At 44.7% G+C, this 20,542-nt stretch overlaps 1 protein-coding gene across 2 annotated transcripts in view; it reads left to right on the forward strand.

Annotated features, from left to right (window-relative positions):
• Nucleotides 1-20,304, forward strand: part of SMG7 (SMG7 nonsense mediated mRNA decay factor) — an 81,861-nt gene extending 61,557 nt beyond the window's left edge. The window contains exons 18-23 of one of the 2 annotated variants that reach the window (XM_056844037.1): nt 1,230-1,379; nt 13,943-14,023; nt 15,784-15,940; nt 18,170-18,340; nt 18,420-18,568; nt 20,027-20,304. In XM_056844037.1, coding sequence (XP_056700015.1) covers nt 1,230-1,379; nt 13,943-14,023; nt 15,784-15,940; nt 18,170-18,340; nt 18,420-18,568; nt 20,027-20,140 — 822 coding nt within the window. In that variant the 3' untranslated portion in view covers nt 20,141-20,304. The remainder of the gene's footprint in view (nt 1-1,229; nt 1,380-13,942; nt 14,024-15,783; nt 15,941-18,169; nt 18,341-18,419; nt 18,569-20,026) is intronic. The other variant, XM_056844039.1, reaches the window with a different exon arrangement.
• The last annotated feature ends 238 nt before the right edge of the window (nt 20,305-20,542 follow it).

A 20,542-nucleotide genomic window follows, 5' to 3' on the forward strand; every position in this document is an offset into this window, starting at 1 on the left:
AGGTATTGCTGGGAAAGCCAAAACCTTGTGAAATGAAAACACACTTTGTTCATCTGTGACAGGAGTGGTCCTCCCAAACTCTGTTGCAGCTGCTTTCCACTCAAGCCAGTCATTCATACTTCTGAATGCGCCGGTGGCAGCTAGAGACTGGCCATTAAAAATAGCCCTGATCAGTAGTGTTGCAATTCCACCAGCAAGCAGAAGATATAAACAGCCTGCTTGCTTTGCCAGTTGTGCTGTTGGAACTAATCTCCGCTTCCCTTTATAATGGTGTGTTGTATGATAGTATATTCCTAGTTGCCAAGAAGTCTGTTTTTATTCTGTGAGATTCACCTGTGAGGGTTTACTTAAAAGCATTTGAAGAAGGGCAGCACAGAGTCCTGAGATTCGTCAGTGTGGGTGTCCAAATTCTGGCATCCCTAGCTTTGTATTTTTAGGTTAGTCTTACTAACCTTTATTGCAGGCTTTGGCCTGATACCTAAAATCAGCAAAACCCGGGATAAGGGCCCTGCTGCGCAGTAAGAGATGCCATGGAAAAGGTAGTAGGGATATGGGGAGGCCAGGGGTAATGAAGCAGTGGAAGATTAGATCCCTGATCACGTTTACATTCTCCATCAATGCTAGAAACTGGTTGAAGGGGAACAGACCTGGCTCCCATATGGTTGAAGAAATTTGACGATAATTCGTCCAGCTGTGATCATGAGAATAAAAAGGAATGCTGATAAACTTCTTACAAGAGTCACATAACACGCTTCAGTGTTATTTGCAGTTTGCACAGTGATTAAAATACTGGGGAGTTGACAAAATGTGTTTGTTAATAAATAGTCATTATCACAGTAGTAGAAATCACGTCCTTATAAGTAGAACCCAGTAGTATTTTTCTTCTTCTTCTGACCGTAAATTCAAACATTATATAAAATCAGTGTGATTTCTAAAACACTGAAGAACAAGATAGCTTGCCTCAACTTTCTCTCTTTCTCCTCTTCAGTTTCTCCTGTTCCCCTGTTCTTTACCTCTGTGAGCTGCTTTTGCATGCTGGCGTAAGCTTGTCCTTGAGTACCCCTCTTTTGTGCAGTAGCTTGCTTTGCATTCTCTGTGCTTCGTATGGGCCTTCGTTCTGTTCCCGTAACACCCCCATGCCGCCCCCCCCCCCACGGCACTTACTTGCTGCTATTCTTGCTTTCTCTCCATCCCTTGCTGCATCTCACTGTGCTCCTTTCTGTCACTAGGACCCCAAGAGCTCCCCTCTGCTTCCTCCGGACCTGTTAAAGAGTCTGGCTGCCTTGGAGGAGGAGGAAGAGCTGATTTTCTCTAACCCTCCTGATCTTTACCCAGCTCTGCTGGGGCCTCTCGCATCTCTTCCTGGACGAAGCCTCTTTGTATGTATTTGACTTAATTCTGCTGCTTCTTGCTCTAATTTTGGCATACTTTTTAATTTTTTTTCCTTGCGTGGTTGATAGTTCACATGAAATCCATGCCCCCTTGCCAAAAGAATGGGGGAATTTGAATCAGTGGGAGAGTTCCACTTGCAGGAGATCTGCTAGGTGGAAGCAGCTTTAATACAGTTATAATCCTAAAGTTGCTGCTTGCTGACTCAGTGCCTGGTCTCTTAAAAACTCTGGAAAGGGTCTAAGAGTTTCCAGGTTCACCCCACCCCCCACCCCCGGTGTGTGTATGGGCCAGAGAAGAGGGAGCAGGTGACCTATTGCAGAACTATGGCAGAAGAAGCTGTTCCAGCTTGAATGTGTTCCTGCTGCAGAGCATGTAAGCAGGCACAATCTGAAAGTTTAAGGAAGTTTCAACCCTAGGTGATCCAAATCCTGGTCTCTTGACTTGCTGTGAGAATTTCCAGATTCTCTCTTACTTGTGCCGAGGCCACGTGGACTCCTTTCAGAATGCACCAGAACGTGAATGAACAGGACCTAAAGAGCAGGTCATAGGCTGCAAGAGAGAACATCCATTTGATTTTTGGTGTTGTGGAGATTCAATTAATCTTGGTAATGGGAGACATTCTTGAGCAGGTTGTATGGTTTGTAAGCCATACCGATCCCTCTTGAGGGAGCCTCAGGCACTATTTGTCACTTACCTTGGCATCTACACAAAAACAACTCACTGAGGCCACTGTAGGCGTCAGATGTCTGGTTCAAATTAACAACATCTGCCCATGGTTAAAACACATGAGACCAGCCTTGCTGGATCAGATCAAGGGTCTGTCTAGTGCAGCATTTTGCTTGCAGCAACCAGGCAGATGCCTCTGGAAAAGCTCACATGCTGGGCATGAAGCCTTGACCTGTTTGATCCCAGCATCTGGTACTCGAAGGTAATAATGTTCTCGCTCTGAGGGGGAGGTCATCTTGAAAGTCGGGTGATTCCTTTCCCATGCTCAGGGAGGCAGCTTGTTGAGATTGATTGCGATAAATCGTGATCTTGTGGATCATAGATTAAACACACACACAAAGACTCAAGACACATTGCTTTCCTTAACAAAACATATAAGTTTACTATATTAAAGGGAGGGTAAACTTGGGATATAAAATAACCACTCCTAACTTCAACTCGTTTTCTAAACTCTTGCTGGCACATGGCTAACAGGCTCTAAAGTTTGAAACATAGTGAATAATATGGCTAACATATTATTCTATTCCTGTTGCCTATTTTGGCTCATAACTGGAAGAAGGAGTGAAGCGAAGTAAGTCTTAACAAAAATGGCAGTTTAACTATAGCTTCTCGGAATGTGCCTGAATATTACATGAACGATAGTTCTTGATCGAATCAACACTTGCCAGGTGGCTAGCACTATCCCTTGAGACCATGTAAACAAAACAAACATTTAACCATTTTTGTAGTCCTGACAGAGACAACTCGCGGACTAATTCCCAACAAACCCGTTTTCGGGTTTTAGTCTTTGTCAGGCATGCAAATATAACTTATCACGCAAATGCTCAAACTGATATCTGTTAAGTGGTTTTGTGAGTATGTCAGCCACCATTTCTTTTGATGTACAGTATTTTACATTGATAAGCCCCTTTTGTTGCTTATCTTTCACTGAGTCAATTTAAAGTCTAAGATGTTTTTTTCCTTTTCTGGCAGTTTCACTATTCAACAATGCGATGCATGCTTGGTTGTCTTCAAACATGATGACAGATGTAGTTTCAGTTATATCAAAGTCGTGTGTAATAGTTCTATGAGTTCTTCCAGTTCTATACATGCACTGCTAGCTGCGATACATTCAGCTTCTGTTGTCGAGTTTGCTACAATTTGCTTTTGACTAGTCCAGCTGATTAAATTATCCCCATAGTAAAATAGATATCCACTTGTTGACTTACTATCTTTTATATCTCCGCCCCAATCTGCATCCATGTATCCAGTCAGTTGTGGTTCTTTACTTGGCATTATCTTTAACTTCAGATCAACAGTTCCTTTCAAGTACCCTGTTAGATGTGTTATTGCGTTCCAATCATACTTAGTTGGTGAGCTGATTCTTCTACTTAGAATTCCAACTGCTGCGCTGATGTCAGGTCTGGAAACATTGCTTAGGCATAAAGGTTTTCCAATTGCTTCTTTGTATTTATGATTATTATTTAGTGGTTCTCCCCCTTCTAGCTTCTGGTATGCTGGATCAAGTGGGATGCTCTTTGGCTTGCATTGTGACATGTTCATAAATTTGAGAAATTCAAGAATTTTGTATTTTTGACTGATCTACCAGTTGCAGTTCTTTCAATTTCCATACCAAGGTAGTTTTTCACTTCTCCAAGCAACTTTATTTCCACTGATTTGTTTAGTTTGTCAGCTATTTCCTTTGCTGCTGATTCTGTTTCACAGCATATCAGGATATCATCTACAAATGTAAGTACATATTGGCATCGTTCATTTTTCTTTCTACTGAACAAAGATTTTTCTATATTTCCTTGTTTGAATCCTTGATCCTTTAACAGTGTTGTCAATTTCTGATTCCATACTCTGGCTGACTGCTTTAGTCCCTACAATGTTTTCTGAAGTTTGCAAACTTGCTGATTAGTGACAGAATCTTTTAGTCCAGGTGGAACTTCCATGTAAATCTCTTCTGATAGTTCTCCATTTAAGAAGATTGTTTTCACATCAAGTTGGGAGTATATGCATCTTTTTGGATGCTGCTATACTCATTAAAGTGTGTATCGCTGTATATCCAATAACTGGAGAGTAAGTCTCTATATAGTCAGTCCCATATTTTTGGGTAAATCCCTTAGCAACAAGTCTTGCTTTATATTTGTCCACACTTCCATCTGTATTCCTTTTTATTTTAAAAATCCATTTGCATCCTAAAGGTTTTCTACCGAGTGGTAATTTGGTTAAAGTCCATGCTTGGTTCTTTTATAGTGAATCAATTTCTTCTCACACTGCGTCCAACCATATTATCTTTTTCACTGCTGGGTAACTCTAGCATTTCTTCCCAGCTTAGAGGCTCAATTTGACTTTGCGTTTCAGTATAATAAGTCAGTTTCTCTGCTGGTATGCCTTTGTTGCTCGTACTAGACTTTCTTATGGTAGGCAAAGTTTCCTCCTCTTTTTTCAACTTCGGGATTGCCCACATCTGCTGGTCCCTCCCCCGGGATAATGCCTGACAGGCATTCGATCACAGCAGGCAGTCTAAGCTCCCATGCTGAAAAGGGAATCATTTCAGCTTCTTTGCTGATAACTGGAGTAATGGAACTTTCATTATCAGTGGCACTCAGCACATTTCTTTCATCTAATTGCATGACTCCTTTGTTATTTCCAGCTAGATATTCCATTTCTGATCCAGCCTTATCTGAATCAGAGTCTTCACTGTATATATGTTTATCAAAATCACTTTCTGATTGAAAATACTCATCATTGTCCTCATATCCTTCCATTTCATCAGCTGTATTACGCAAATAGAAGTGTAGCCCATCCACTTCCACATCATATCTCCTTCCCTTAAGATCTATCAAGGTACAACAGCCATTTCCCATTTCAATCTTAAAGTTAGCCTTAAGCATCTTGCCAACCGATATCAAACATTCCTTGGCTTCAGAAATAAACATTACATTTTGCAGATTGATTTTCATAACATCACCACAAAAACTTTCAATAAAGATTTTTGTGTGTGTATAAAGTGCTGTCAAGTCGCAGCCAACTTACGGTGACCCCTTTTTGGGGTTTTCATGGCAAGAGACTAACAGAGGTGATTTGCCAGTGCCTTCCTCTGCATAGCAACCCTGGTATTCCTTGGTGGTCTCCCATCCAAATAACCAGGGCTGACCCTGCTTAGCTTCTGAGATCTGACGAGATTAGGCTAACCTGTTCCTTTTTCTCTACACAAAGGATTTCTCATTAGCTGCAACCAAAGTTTCTTCACATTCCTCCAATAAAATAAAACCTTTTCTGTCATTGAAAACATGGCACGATGACCCAGTGTCTAGTAAAATCCTTTTAATAGTTTTTGATTTGGATTTATTTCCCTTTGAATCATAGTTGCTTAACATGAATGCAGCCTTATCACTGGAAAGTTTCTTATTATTGATGCCCCCTCTAGTAACCTGTTTTGTGTGCTGCTGCCTCTCAATCCCACCAACTCCTCCGTTCCAATCACAATTTCCCCTTTTGTTTCTCTGGCTATTTTGAAATCGAGGTGGGGAGTGGGAACATTTTTGAGAAATGGATGCATTTCTCTGTATTTATGCTCATTTCTGACACACTGAATACAGATTTTGAGCGGTTTAACCTTAGCACAGACATTCCTCTGTTTAATTCATCGTTTCTATTTTCTTCCTCAAAATCCTTCAATGCATTCATTACTTGAATCAGATTAAGATTTTCTCTTGCCATCAACCCTCTTTTCTCAGTTCTGTATCTAGGGTGCAAGCTTGCTAGAAAGATTGTCAGAAATTCCTCCTCAGATAGAGGTTCTGCATTCAATTTAATCTCAGTTGCCAGATCTTGCATATATTTTAAATGGTCAGTCAAACTTGTATTGGGTCCCATTCTAGCAGAATAAAGTGTAGCTTTTAATGATCTGATCTGCCCAGTGCTTGACTTTCCATACTTCTGGATCAAAGCATCCCATATTCCTTTTGCAGATGAATTACTTAGTATTGTAGAAGCTTCATTCTCCCCAATGGAGTTAATAAAGAGAAAAATTGCTTGGGATTCATTCTTTATTAAATCTTTATAATCTTTATCATTTTGTCCTGGTTTGTCCCTTATAAGGACCTCTTTTATGCCCAAGATTTCAAATGCATTCTCTACTGCACACTTCCATAGGATAAATGGCATCTGATATAGTTTAGGAAGAGAAATTGCTGGGGGTGCTTGAAATGTGTAATTCATGTGACCCTTGTTCCCGTCTCCATTGCACTAACTTGTTTCTTCTGAATTGCTTGCCATGGTTTACAGATTCCTTTGTTACAAAGCTGATATCTCTCAGTCCCCTAGATTTTGCCCAGAAGCGCTGAAGAGAGTTAGCTGAGCTCTGAATTTACTTGTAATCCAGTACTGTTGGAGCAAAAAGACAAACTTTCCCAGTTTCTTCCATTTTAAAATAACAACAGCACAAACCTTTAAGTTTATTGGCATATAACTATTTTAAAATAAAAGGTGTGTGTGAATCCACAAGTCTCATTCAGCAAACCATCCTCTGCTACCAATTTTGTCGAGATTGATTGCGATAAATCGTGATCTTGTGGATCATAGATTAAACACACATACAGACTCAAGACACATTGCTTTCCTTAACAAAACATATAAGTTTACTATATTAAAGGGAGGGTAAACCTGGGATATAAAATAACCACTCCTAACTACAACTCGTTTTCTAAACTCTTGCTGGCACATGGCTAACAGGCTCTAAAGTTTGAAACATAGTGAATAATATGGCTAACATTTTCTATTCCTGTTGCCTATTTCGGCTCATAACTCGAGGAAGAAGGAGTGAAGCGAAGTAAGTCTTCTCTTAACAAAAATGGCAGTTTAACTACAGCTTCTCGGAATGCGCCTGGACATCACATGACCAGTAGTTCTTGATCGGACCAATCAACACTTGCCAAGTGGCTAGCACTATCCCCTGAGACCGTGTAAACAAAACATAAACATTTAACCATTTTTGTAGTCCTGACAGAGATAAAACTCGCAGACTAATTCCCAACACAGGTTCTAATTTCTGCTTCCTGTGTCGCGGGCAGGGTATCGCTTCTCAGTTTCCCTCCTGCCTCGCTACGGGTAGGCAGCACCAGTAGCTGCTTTGCAGCAGCAACCAAGGAATGGAGCAAGCTTTCAGAGGTTTTCGGCCTCCATTGCCTGCATATCCAAGGCTCATTTCCCTGTCTCCTCCTCCTCTTGAAGAAGCCGAATGGAGGCACGGCAATTTGGGTGGACACACCGGAACTCAGGACCAATGGCTTCCTCTCCAGAGAAGACCTAATGGCCAGGCTTGTGTTGACAGCGCAGCAAGCAGCCGCTATCCCCTTTGGCAACCTCGGCAGCAGCCCTACAGAGGCGGAGGATCCACAGGCTGGAGGTTCGAAGCAGAAAAAGGCAGCCAAGGTCAAAAAGGCAGTGAAAAAGACACGCCCAGAAAAGATGGCCTCAGCAGCGGCCCAATCAGCCCCTGGCGGCACCAGAGGAGAAAACAAGACCAAAGGGTGCCAAGGAGTTTCCCCCCAGAAATCAGACCTCCTCTAGATAGGTCCCCTTTCCCATGTTTTTTGAAATGCTGTTAAAGATGGAATGGGAAGCAAGCAATTTTCGGCCTGTGCTAGAAAAATGTACATCCTGGCCCCACACGCCATAGAGCTCCTACAGACTCCCCTGGTGGACATCCCCACAGTGGCACGTCAATTCTCTGGGCTGCTAGCAGAGGATGGCATGGGATCACTCAAAGATCCCCTGGATAGAAGGGCTGACTTTGCCTCCAGGAAGGCCCACGAGGCCCTGGCCTTATCCACCCAGGCCTCAGCCACGGCAACCCTCTTTGCCAGAGCAGCCACAGTGTGGACCAAGAAACTAACTCAGATAGTACCCCAGGAACGTAGAAGAACAGCAGAGGGCCTTAACAGGCTATTAAAGGCAGTCACCTTTCCGGCAGACGTAACCCTAGACTCCATGACCCTCAATGCCAGGGCATTGGCCGCCTCTTTGGTCTCCCAACCAAAGGTATGGCAGCCAGACTATCAATCAAAGTCCATCCTGCTGGCCTAACTTTTCGAAGGCGTATGCCTTTTTGGGGACAAACTGAATTAGATTCTGGTGGAGACCAGAGACAAGAAAAAAGCGATGCCAAGGCACCTTAAGGAGGACAACGGGCTCCACATCGCCATCCTTTCAATCCTTCTATACAAAGGCATGCTCAAGAACAGATTCAAGACGCTGCTCCTGGTCCAGCGGAAGAGGCTCCTCATGTGGGGGAATCTGTTTGGCAAATTCTTCCAGAACCAGAGGTCGGACAAGCCCAACCGTTTCTCCAAACAGAGAAAGCAGTGACGCTGGGGTGCCACAGGTGGGGAGACGGCTGCAGTTCTTCAGCAACCAGTGGGAGCTGTCAGAGCTGAACCACTGGGTCCGACAGGTAATACAGGCAGGCAACCTCATAGAATTCCAGCACCTCCCACTGGACCGCTTCGTCCCATCCCCAGGTCAACCAACCCAGAGAAGCTTACAAAGACGTTACGCGCAAACACCTGTTGCAGATAAGGGCCATCAAACCAGTTCCTCCAGAAGAGCGCTCCTACAGGGTACATCTTCACCGTACCCAAAAAGAAAGGGGACTGGATCACAATTCTGAATTTCAAATTAGTGAACTGCTTCATCCAGGCAAAGAACTTTAATATGGAGACGCTACATTCCATAGCGGAAACCCTGTGACCAGGGACCTTCATGTCCTCCATAGACCTGAGAGACATACCTGCACATCCGCATCCACAGTTCATTGACTATACCTCAGTTTTTCTTACAGGGTGAACCACTGTCAATTTCGAGCGCTCCCCTTCCATTTGTCTTCAACCCCCAGAGTGTTCTCCATGGTGATGGTGACCCTGCTAAGAAAAGAAAGTATCCACATCCATCCTTACCTGGATGACATCCTGGTCTGCGCCCCCATCGCAGAATCAGCAGTCCAATACACATCCAGAGTTACCCAGGTGCTGGAGGATCACAGATACCTCATCAACAGGGAGAAGAGCAACCTCTCACCATCACAGAGGATTCACCACCTTGACGTCATCATCGACACCAGACACAACACTCTCTTTCTCCCAAAGGACAAAGCAACCAAGATGGCCCAAATAATCAAGCACACAGTCCAATCCAGGTCAGTCAGCCTCTCCACACTGACCCACATTCAGGGGCTGATGATAGTATGCATAGGGGCTGTACCATGGGCCTGACTACACGCTCATGCATTGCAATGGCTTCTGAACCCTTTCATCAGAAAAAGAATGTACGCCTGATCGTACCACACTCGACCAAGCAAAGCTTATTCTGGTGGTCCAGCTCCACCAACCTACTTGAAGGGGCAGCAGTTCCTACATGACCACACAGTCCAGATTCACAGACACCAGCCTGGAAGGCTGGGGGTCTACTGTGAATCAACGTTCGACTCAGGGAACCTGGCCACAAAAGGAGAGGTCCTTGCATATCAATCGTCTGGAACTCAGGGTCATACTCAAAGCCCTGATGGCATTCCACCTCTGTTCATGTCTTGTATTGAAAACCTTACAGGGTGGCCATAAGTCAGCTGTGACTTGTTGGCACTTTCCACCACCAAAGATTGAAGAGACATCTAAAATGGTTTGTGTTGAGGGTAGTTTTTTTTGGGGGGGGCAGCCCTTTGAGTCTAGCTCTCAATTCAAATCAAGGGAATGCTTGAGTTGGATGAAAGAATAATGCTTCAGAATTTATGCTGTCTTGCAACACATTTATTACCCCAAGATTTCTGCTTGAATGAAGTTACAGAAGGGTTGAAAAATGGTATAGGTGACCATATCAAAAAATAAAGGATGAAGTGTAGTCAAGCAAAGATACCAATAGAGATTTTGAGAGCAAGAAGGGCAGAGAAGCAAAATGGCACTGAGAAAACACAGCTGCTGGGGTAGTGACTGTACTAGAGTGGAAGGGTGTCTTTTATAGTATTTTACTATTTACTGTCAATTCTTCGTAAAGGCCTTTGGCCTCATGCAGTAAAACTGAACCGGCACCTGAACCAATAGAGATTGACATAAAGTCCTTATTTTCCTGCTCCTTTATCAGCTAAAGCAGGGGTGTTGAACTCTCAAGAGGCCCACGGGCCATATGTTTGACATCTCTGAGCTAAAATGTAAGCTGTATATTTTTATAATGGAGAGTAGCAATTTTGCCTGAAGCCTCAAGTGTTGGTATATTATTCTGGCCAAGCTACCAGGCTTGAAGGAGTAGTGCATTATTATCTGTTCAGGCCAGTAGAATAGCTTTGGGCTCTGTGTAGCCTTTGGTTGGGTTTGGTACGTCTTCAGCCACATATTCTTTAGCGTGTTGTTCAGGGGGCCTCTCTTCAAGCCAGCTTACAAAAAGTGTGAAGAGGGTGCCAAGGAATCATTTTGTTTTATTGCCAAAGCCCATCTGATGCTCCAGTGCCCTGACCAGGTCACCGATGGAGGGGTTGTGAAACTGAATGTCTAAATCCCCCAGTAAGTTCTGGAAACCAAATGTAAAGCCCTCTCCAGTCAGCTTGACTAGGTAGCTTCCTCTAGTGCAGGGGTCGGCAAACTCATTAGTCAAAAGAGCCAAATATCAACAGTTCAATGATTGAGATTTCTTTTGAGAGCCAAATTTCTTAAACTTAAAACTATATAGGTAGGTACACTGTTTATTAACTTAATAAACTTTAATTAAAGTTTTAAGTCTTAATTAAACTATAGGTACACTGAATAAAGATATCATACTTAATAGTGATCTTATTTATTGATAAAAATTAAATTGTAAGTCCCTGCCATTTCCCCCTCCCCATCCGGAGTCCTCGTCTGGAGGCCTGGTCTACCGCCATAAAAGCCTATTGGTGGACCTGGCCTCCGGCTGAGTCCCATTGGGAGGCCAGGTCTACCCATTGGCTTTCTTGGCAGTAGACCTGGCCTCCGGAGGCCCATAGAAGCCAATTGGTAGATCTGGCCTCTGAAGGGGGACTTTTCCCCCCTCCTCGGAGTCCAGGTCTACCGCCAAGAAAGCCAGTGGGTAGACATGGCCTCCCAATGGGACTCAGCCGGAGGCCAGGTCTACCAAAGGAAGCCCGCCCCGCCCAACAGCTGATAGGCGGGGGGGAGGAACCGTCGAGCTGCCCACCCAGCAATCGCGCGGCTAGAGGGGAGGGGAGGCTTTAGCCTCCCAACCATTGAGGGCAAGGGAAAGGGGGACCCGGCCATTCTCCACGGGGGGGGGGGAGAGATAGCGCCCACTCGTCCGCTCTCTCTCTCTCTCTCAGGCGCGCCGGCTCTGCAGCCCGGCTGCCGGCGCGAGCAGGCGCAAGAGCAGGGGCTCCGAACCAAGTTCGGAGAGCCGCACTCAACGGGCCAAAGAGCCGCATGCGGCTCTGGAGCCGCAGTTTTGAGACCCCTGCTCTAGTGAACAAGCTGTTTTGCAGCTGAACTCCATTGTAGATTCCAAGCACAAGGTATGCTATCAAGCTAAGAGCAGTTTGCATTGGGGTTCCTCCAAAGAATATGGAACCCTTCTAGAGAATCTTAATTCTGTTTGTTTCCCAGCTGCTGCTTGGGATTGATGTCCTGCATTTCTAGTTGGCACCATTTTAGACAGAGGCTCCCAGGGTGGCGTTATGGGTTATACATGCCGGAGCACGGACCTCTGTGATTAGGTCATTGCTGAGCGCAGGGAGAGCAGCTGGTTTTCTTCCTGCAGTCCTTGTGTGAATCCAAATCTTTATATTGCGAAAAGTAGCCTTTAGCAGAGCTACGTGTAGACATTAATGGAACTTAGAATTCTTATATCCAGGCAATCCAAATTCAGAAAAGCTGAATTGTGACCTGTGTAACTGGGCGAATTGAGCATTTTGCATAATTTTTGTCACAATTTTGATCTTTTTATTAATTGTGGGGAGAAGCAAGGGCACTGAAGCTAATGATCTGAAAGGATATTCATCCTCTTTTCTGAGATTTTCAGCGTGCATTGTCCATACACTAGTTTGGAGCCTTTGATCCATTGGTACAAGGATCAGGAATCGTTCCTCCATTCCCGGCAGTTCTTTCCAACCCCAGGAAAGCTGACTTTTAGGGTTGTAGGACCCATGTGTAGTAATATCTGCATTGATCCCAGTTTGCCTTTGGGAAGGGGGGAAATCAACCCCTCTTACTTTCTTTGCAAACGCCAGCTTCCTCCTCCCTCTTCTCCTCAGTACAGCGTCTCCCCCCATCCACCCACATGGCTCTTAGTTCACAGGAGACCTGCAAGCCCAAGAATCAGCTTTCCTGGGGTGGAAAAAGGATAGCTGTCAGGGAAATGGAAGAAGGTTTCACAAACATCAGTGCCTCCCTCTGACAGACTAAAGGATTCAACCCACTCTCAAGCATATTCTTTGCAGTCAAAAGAGCAAGAAACTTGCTTTTTCAAACATCTGAGCTTTGGATTCTGCACCAGCTCTTTCGCTGTGTTTGTAGAATTACAACGTAGAGGCAGTCTTAAAGATTTGTCATATTTTAGTAAGTTTAAGCTGATTGTAACATCCATGCACAGGGTTGGATCCTGCAGCACATCAGTGGAAGGCACCAGTGGTCACAGATCTTTCCTGCATCTCACTCCCTCCAGCAGTACTTTCTGACCCTGGGTCAGCTCTGCACTGTTGACAGAGGAGTGATTTTGTCCCCTTGCCCCTCACCACTGTAGCTACTGGGCCACGTTGGTCCTGTGACTCTGGGTATAATCTTTCCCAGGGTTGGAAAGGACTGGGGAGCCGAAAATGTGGGAAAGATTAGTTGTCATATCCGCAGATCACAGGATTCAACCCATAATGTGTGCTGTTGCCCTAAGGCATTCTTTCACTTCTTTTGGCTTATAAAGTGCGTTAGGATAGCCAGGTTAATTCAGTGTAAATTTACATATTTGAGCAAAGAATCCAGTGTGCGAACCTACATGCCTTAACAGGCAGTTAGTGGTAACTGACAAAGCTGCAGTTGAAGCTCTTTATTCCTGTAACTTCTTTGCTACTATGCACCTCTGGACATTCTGTTAAGGACTACCAAAAGCTGGAACGCTATTTGAAATGCTTCTGGAATGCTAAGGGCATCAGCCCAGCGGTTATTCTTGTCAATTGCAGCCTGGGGAAGCTGGCAAGCAGTCTGCAACGCAGCAGCAATTAATCTATATGTGACTGAATAATAATAATAATATTGAAATAGGTTTTACCGGACGGCCTATCTCGCATTTATGATTAATTTGAACAACGTGTATTTGTCACCTTAAAGATGCAGCAAGGACTGTTGCTTTGAATAGACTTGAAACTTCGCTGCAGGTTGTTACACTATGCAACTCTCTACGGGCTATTGAAATTGTATAAGTGTTTTGCTATTGTTGAAAAATTGTATAAGTATCTTGTATTTTTGTATGTCACATTTTTATATAGGTATAGATAGGATTAGGTATAGGTAGATTTTGTTAGTTGTCACGTTGTATTAGTGCACAGAAAAATGTCAATTTCATATATATGGCCAGTGTTGCTGTTCATTTTGGATAACCTGTAAAATCAACGGCTGTAATTCATAGCTGTTTGCATAATGTATTCCAGGCATCTGTAATTTATAACAGAATGAAGAGTCTCCACTATGTTTCAGCCCCCACTTCGTACACCTACGCCCCATTTGAGCACTCTTATGACAATTACTGATTTATTGGTTTTATGCAGAAAGATGATCTGAATAGTCAGTCCGTAACAATACCTAACAGTGTCTTTCCCTTCTCTGGTTTTTCAAAGAAATCGCTGCTAGAGAAACCATCAGATCTGATGACTCAGACACCTTCTTTCTTGTCCCTCACGGGCTTCTCTCTAAACCAGGTAATAAATTACAAAGACCTCTTAGCCTTTCCATGCTGGGCAGTGTCTTCAATTTATTGATTCCTCTTCTAACTCCTCAAAAGCAGCCTTGTTTTCTTTGAAAAGGGGTATTTTGTAGAGAAGAGCATGTTCAGCCACGTAAGCCTTCACCTGCAGTCTGAATTAGATAACACCCAGGTGCAGATTTGCCATCACATGCTCACTAGTAGGCCTATCACAGTGTATAACTTGCCATGTTTGAATGGTCAAAATAGAAAAACATCAACGTAGACCACCACAATTACTACTATGTTTCACAAGGCTGAATTACATGCACTACACATGTCTTGTTTGAATGGTTACTAAGTAGTTTATTGATTTATAAAACAGTTTAATAAAATTATTGAAAACTAAATATTGTGTAGTGCATGTAATTCAGCCTTGTGATATATAATAATAAATGTGGTGGTCTACATTGGTCTACATTGCTGCTTTTCTATGTATGAATAGTGGCATGGGTATGCTGAAGGTACCCGCACTGAGTAACTGCTGCGACTTCCTAGTTTGTGTTTTTAATGGGAAGTATCAAATCCATGCTTTTCCTGACAAAGAGGTTACACTCTATTGGGGAGGAAGTGGTGTGTGAAGCAACAGACATGAGTGTCTTTTTCACAAATTTTAATTTGTCTTGAACAATAAACACTGCCCGATTCACCTGGCTATCAATCACTAATTGCAATGTGATCCTTAATTTAAGTCCAGTTTATCCACTTATATTCCTTTCCTACTATGGCCTGCATTTTTTTCTTATCTCTGAATCACTGTCTTTGATGGCACTCATTTGCCTGGCCTGGGCAGATGCTGAACTCGCATTAGTGTTCATTCTAGCTTGCCGACAGGATTTTCCAATATTCGAGCCCAGGAGCGCCTTAAAGCCCATCATATAAATGTTTGAGAGACCCTGGAAATGTTGGTCTTTAAGATGCTCCTGGGCTCAAATCTTGCTTTTCTACTGCAGACTGACATAGCCACCCACCTGAAAGGACTTTCCGAGTTTGCCAGAGCCAGTGTGACGTAGGGGTCAGAGCGGCACCTCCTAAATTTAGAGTAGCTGAGGTACATTCTTTTGAATTAAAATGGAGTTGCCCTTCAGTCTTAGACCTGTAAGGGTAAGAACTGCCTACCCTTGGAGGAGTCCACCCTTGTTGGTTCTGCATGAGTTGCTGTAGACTCAGCCAGTCCCACCTAAGGTAGGGATGTGGCAGAGGATGACTGGAAGTGGCAAGGCGAGAGCACGGAGGGTGCGTAAATGCAGCGGGCAGGCATCCTCCAGCGTCAGCCGTGAAGCTTGATGGGTATTTATCAGTATCAATATAAAGTTGTTGTGAGGGTAAATTAGGGATGGAGGGTCCCTAAATTAGGGATGGGTGGGGGAGTATGATTTCCTTAAAAATGTAATAAAATGTGTCTGAGCCCCTAGTATCAGTTTTCCTTCAGCATCTTTCCCAGATAGTTTTGACACTGTTACTATGGCAGCTGTGATTTTTTGCTGCGCTGGATGCTCGCTTGTCAGCTAAATGAGGGTGGACCTTATAGAATCATAGGGTTAGAAGAGGCTATACAGGCCATCTAGTCCAACCCCCTGCTTTATGCAGGATCAGCCTAGAGCATCCCTGACAAGTGCTTGTCCAGCCTCTGCTTAAAGACTGCCAGTGAGAGGGAGCTCACCACCTCCCTAGGTAGCTGGCTTGGATTAATCTTTCTGTCTCTTGACCTCATAGGAAAGATACCCAAACAGCATGTTCAATGAGGTGTATGGAAAGAACCTCAACGCCAGCACAAAACCAGATGTCACTCCATCAGTGGCTCACCAGGAGACTTCACTCTACTCTCTCTTTGAAGGGACGCCATGGTCTCCATCTCTTCCAGCCAGCTCAGGTAATGCTTATATGCTAGCCACACAGCTGCTCGATTCAGGCATTATACCAAACCGTGGCTTGCACTAACCATAATTCAGAGCCCACACTGTGGCTTAAACATTTGATCGTACAACAGACCACCAACATAGCTTTGAGCAGCTTGTCTGTTTTAATTTTCCGTCTCTTCAGCATTCCTGTGCCTGTGGTTTGTTAATTGAGGCATTAGCTCGGCATGATGTCTAAATTGACCCTTAAAGACAGAGCTGGATTCTGTTCTAGTAGCGGTGGCGCTTTTCTCCAGTGCAAGGAGTCTTCCCCTGTCTTGTGCCTGTGGCACCAGAGGAAAGTGCCACCACTAGCAGAATGGGCCTGCAAGATCCAGCTCATTGACTTGGCTTTATACAAGTTAAGTTATTTGCGGGCTGCACACAATCACACAAGTTTGTGCCCACACAAACCGACATCCAGAGCAAAAGCTTGTACTTAAGTGCTTATAACCCCTTCTCCTCAGATACCTTATGTGGGGCAAGGCAAGGGGCCATCTCATTCACCTTTTTCTTTCTTTTGGCTGCTGTAGCAGCATTGTTAGAACCCCGTGGCGCAGAGTGGTAAAGCTGCAGTACTGCAGTCCAAGCTCTGCTCACGACCTGAGTTCGATCCCCACGGAAGTTGGTTTCAGGTAGCCGGCTCAAGGTTGACTCAGCCTTCCATCCTTCCGAGGTCGGTAAAATGAGTACCCAGCTTGCAGGGGGTAACAGGAAGATGACTGGGGAAGGCACTGGCAAACCACCCTGTAAACAAAGTCTGCCTAGAAAACTTCGGGATGTGACGTCACCCCATGGGTCAGGAATGACCCGGTGCTTGCACAGGGGACCTTTACCTTTAGCAGCATTGTAGAGAATCTTCGTTGCAGAGTCTCCTTTCTTAAACAAGTTTTAGACCTTGAAAAAAAAAAAAGGATCCCTTTTTATTAGTATCCTTTCTTGTTAGCAAAGATCTCTCTCCCCAGCCCCTTCCTCAAGCTGCATGTCCAGGAGTGTAATGGGAGCAGCAGTCAGGTGCTAACTACAGAATGATGGGATTTGTGTCTCGAGAGTATCATACCAGTCCAATCTTAATAAACCTACTCATCTACGTGCTGTTTTCTGGGAGCAGGCTCTGCAAGCTTCTGATACTCAGAACCTGAGCACAGTTTCTGCACCTCTTGTGTTTTAGTTTTGGTATCCCTTCTAGCTTCTTTTTCTGCTGGCCTGGGGACCAAAACAGCTTCCCAAGACTCTTTGGCTCCTCAGCCATCTTAAGGATAGAGCCCAAAAGGAGAAAGATCAGGACCAGAGTTGTTCTGCTGTTAAGGGGAGTGCATGGTTTCTTACTTGTTACATCTTCAGGTCCAGCAACAACTACCATAACCAGCTGTTCACCGTGCAGCTCCTATAGTATCTGCGATTAATGCATGTCCTCTTCAGTTGTGCCAGTGCTGGTTCCTCAACCCACTTCTTCTGAGATTCAGTCCGTTCATAGTGCGGAGACGTCACTGTAGTCTGTTTTTGGTAGTTTCAGTACTTTTGGCACACTGTCCTCAAAATTTGCTGCTCCCTTGATGATCAGATTGTAGCATCCATTTCCAAAAGATAAATCAACTCTAGATCTCTCCGGTGGGATATCTTGCCCTCTGTGCCTGCTGGTCATTCAGGTTTGACGTGGCTTTTCTTCTCCAGCAGATTTGACAGATTGTCACCTTGAACCTGGGACCTTTTGGTGGTGGTTATATACAGGATAATTTTCAAGATAGTTGCTGCTGAGCAACTTGCAACTATTGTTCAAGTGGTTGTCTGCATTGGCGTACCACCACAACCTCTTTCCCCTCTCCAGGTGTCTCTTCCGTTACTTGCTGCTGGGGAAAGAGCGTTGAGCAGGAGAGTGCTGGCAATGCCCTTCAAGGCATGTGCGTTTGTTCCAGCTTTTCTCCTTGATGGGAGGAGCTACGTGTGCCAAGTTGTAAATTTTAGCTCTACAAGGTTCTGAATATAGCTCTGTGTGAATGACCACTTATAGATAAACGTCCTGTGTTTTCCTCTAGCAGTTACAGCCCATTTGCGTCCCTCGTTCTTCCCCTTGCCCTTCAAGTTCATTTAGCCCACCAATTCATAAAAAGTGCTAAAGAGAAAACAAGATCAACAGATGTTCTTTATCTTCTTTAGTTATTCCAATTGTTTTCATTTAGTCCCTCTAACCTTTTGTTCGACAGATCATTCAACACCAGCTAGCCAGTCGCCTCATTCGTCGAACCCTAGCAGCTTGCCAAGCTCTCCTCCAACTCACAACCACAACTCTGTTCCATTCTCCAACTTCGGGCCCATTGGAACACCGGACAACAGAGATCGGAGGATTGCAGATCGATGGAAGACGGATAAGCCAGGTGGGTGGGGAGGTTCCAGCATGAGGTGTAACTTCAACACCTTGCTTAATTGTTGACTTTGTTACTGTTCCTCTTTCAGCAATGGGAGGATTTGGCCTGGACTATCTCCCAGCAACATCTTCCTCTTCGGAGAGTAGCTGGCACCCGTCCAGCACTCCCAGCTGTACCTGGGCAGCCCATGGCCCAGCCATAGAGGATTCGTCAGCCGTGCTCATGGAAAGCCTGAAGGTAGGATATGTTGGGGTATAAGAACAAGGCATTACGAGCATCACTTGGGGGGAGTTCGTTTAGCTGTCTGTCGTTTCTGAAGGCAAACAGCATGCCATTTCCTTAGGGCAACACTCCGGATTCTTAAGCTTTGGAATATTGTAGACCAGTCTGATAAGATGTGGTCAGATCTTAAATGCAGGACGTTATCATCCTTGAACTATTCAAAATAGGTTGCTGGTTTCCTGATCATTGACATATAGACAAACTCTCATCATATAACTTTTAACGTGGCTTGTGGGGAAATCTTTTACAAGAGTATCGTCATGTTTAGCAGCTGATTCTAAGATCATATTTTGAGCTGAGCAGCAGCTGGTGGACCAATAGTGTTGGTCCCACCCACTCAAGCCGCAGCACAGTCAGAGGGATCTTTGTATCCCCCACCCACCTTTACGAAATAATCATCATGGTTTGAGCAGAGCCCCTCCCTTTTATTATGTACCTCTGCCTTTTGTCTGTTTCAGAGGATTTGAAGTGTGTTAAAAGGGGAAGGCTCTGCTAGAACCAGCCATCTGTTGTATAAAAGAGCCTTGTTGCTTTTGTGGCAAAAACTAGCTGCAGTATTGTAAAGGCAGCTAGAAGAAGAAGAGGTGGTTTTTATATGTCGACTTCCTCTACTACTTAAGGAAGAATCAAACCGGCTTACAATCACCTTCCATTCCCCTCCCCACAGCAGACACCCTGTGAGGTAGGTGGGGCTGAGAGAGCTCTAAGAGAGCTGTGACTAGCCCAAGGTCACTCAGCTGGCTTTGTGTGTAGGAGTGGCGAAACCATCCCAGTTCACCAGATTAGCCTCCGCCGCTCATGTGGAGGACTCAGACCCGGTTCTCCAGATTGGAGCAATGAAACGAGACGTCCACAATGAAGACAGTTCCAAATTACACATCTTTGGATCGATTATCTCAATGTCCAACTGATCTAGACACCTCCCTACAAGCAGCCAAATGTTCCCTCCAAGCCACTGGGTTCACCCAAGGAGGACAGAATCCAAAATGAGGGTAAAATTTGGAGGGTGTGTGTTGAGAAGACGCAGCCTTCTCAATGGAGATGTGCTGAAAGGTAACAAATAAATGAACAAACCACAAGCCCCTGTTCGTGCAAGGATTTGGATTTTGCCTAATGTCTTCCCCAAATGTCTGCTCCAACCAACCATGCTGGCTCTCTAGGGTTGCGGGGAGAAATGCAATGGGGACTAGCCTGGGGAACCTCTGGGGGTTAGATTGAGCCCCCTGAACTAATAGTCACCCACTGGTACCATGCAGTAAAAATCAACACTGTAAAGGTATGAGAAGGATGCTTACTGCTTTGGAATGATTAAGTGTTTTCTTTTTCCTCTTTCTGCTTCTGCATTTTTTGTCTTAATCTTACTGGATATTGTGGTGTTGAGGATGATGGTATGCCTCTTTTTTTTCTTTTTAGTCCATCTGGTCCAGTTCCATGATGCATCCTGGACCTTCGGCCCTGGAGCAGCTGTTGATGCAGCAGAAGCAGAAGCAGCAACGCGGGCAAGGTGCCATGAACCCACCACACTGAACTAAGGAGTTGGCAACCTTTGCAACCGAAGGCTCCATAACTCATGGCATGTTGGGTTTGCAGGACTGGCCCACACAGTCCTGTGCGCGTGGCAGCCCTCTCTTCTGTTCTTTGCCGTCAGGAGGGCGTAAGTGCTCCACCAACCCACTGCGTGTGCATGGAAACGTCTGCAGTGAAACAGAAAAAACCAACATCAGGAACTCTCCCACCCCCCCGGGCCTTCTGGAGGGGGAGAGGGACTGCTGTTTGTCTCACGGTAACCTGATATCACCGCCTCTCACCTTCTCCATCGTGCATGCCCCCCCTCAACCAAGTGGGAAACCTTCCCCACACACACAAAAAAAGCTGAGAATGAAGAGCAGATGGGAGAAGCCACTGAGAATTTCTCGATCGTTCTCCTCA

This window comes from Euleptes europaea, chromosome 2, assembly GCF_029931775.1.
Source record: "Euleptes europaea isolate rEulEur1 chromosome 2, rEulEur1.hap1, whole genome shotgun sequence".
Lineage (NCBI taxonomy): Eukaryota > Metazoa > Chordata > Lepidosauria > Squamata > Sphaerodactylidae > Euleptes > Euleptes europaea.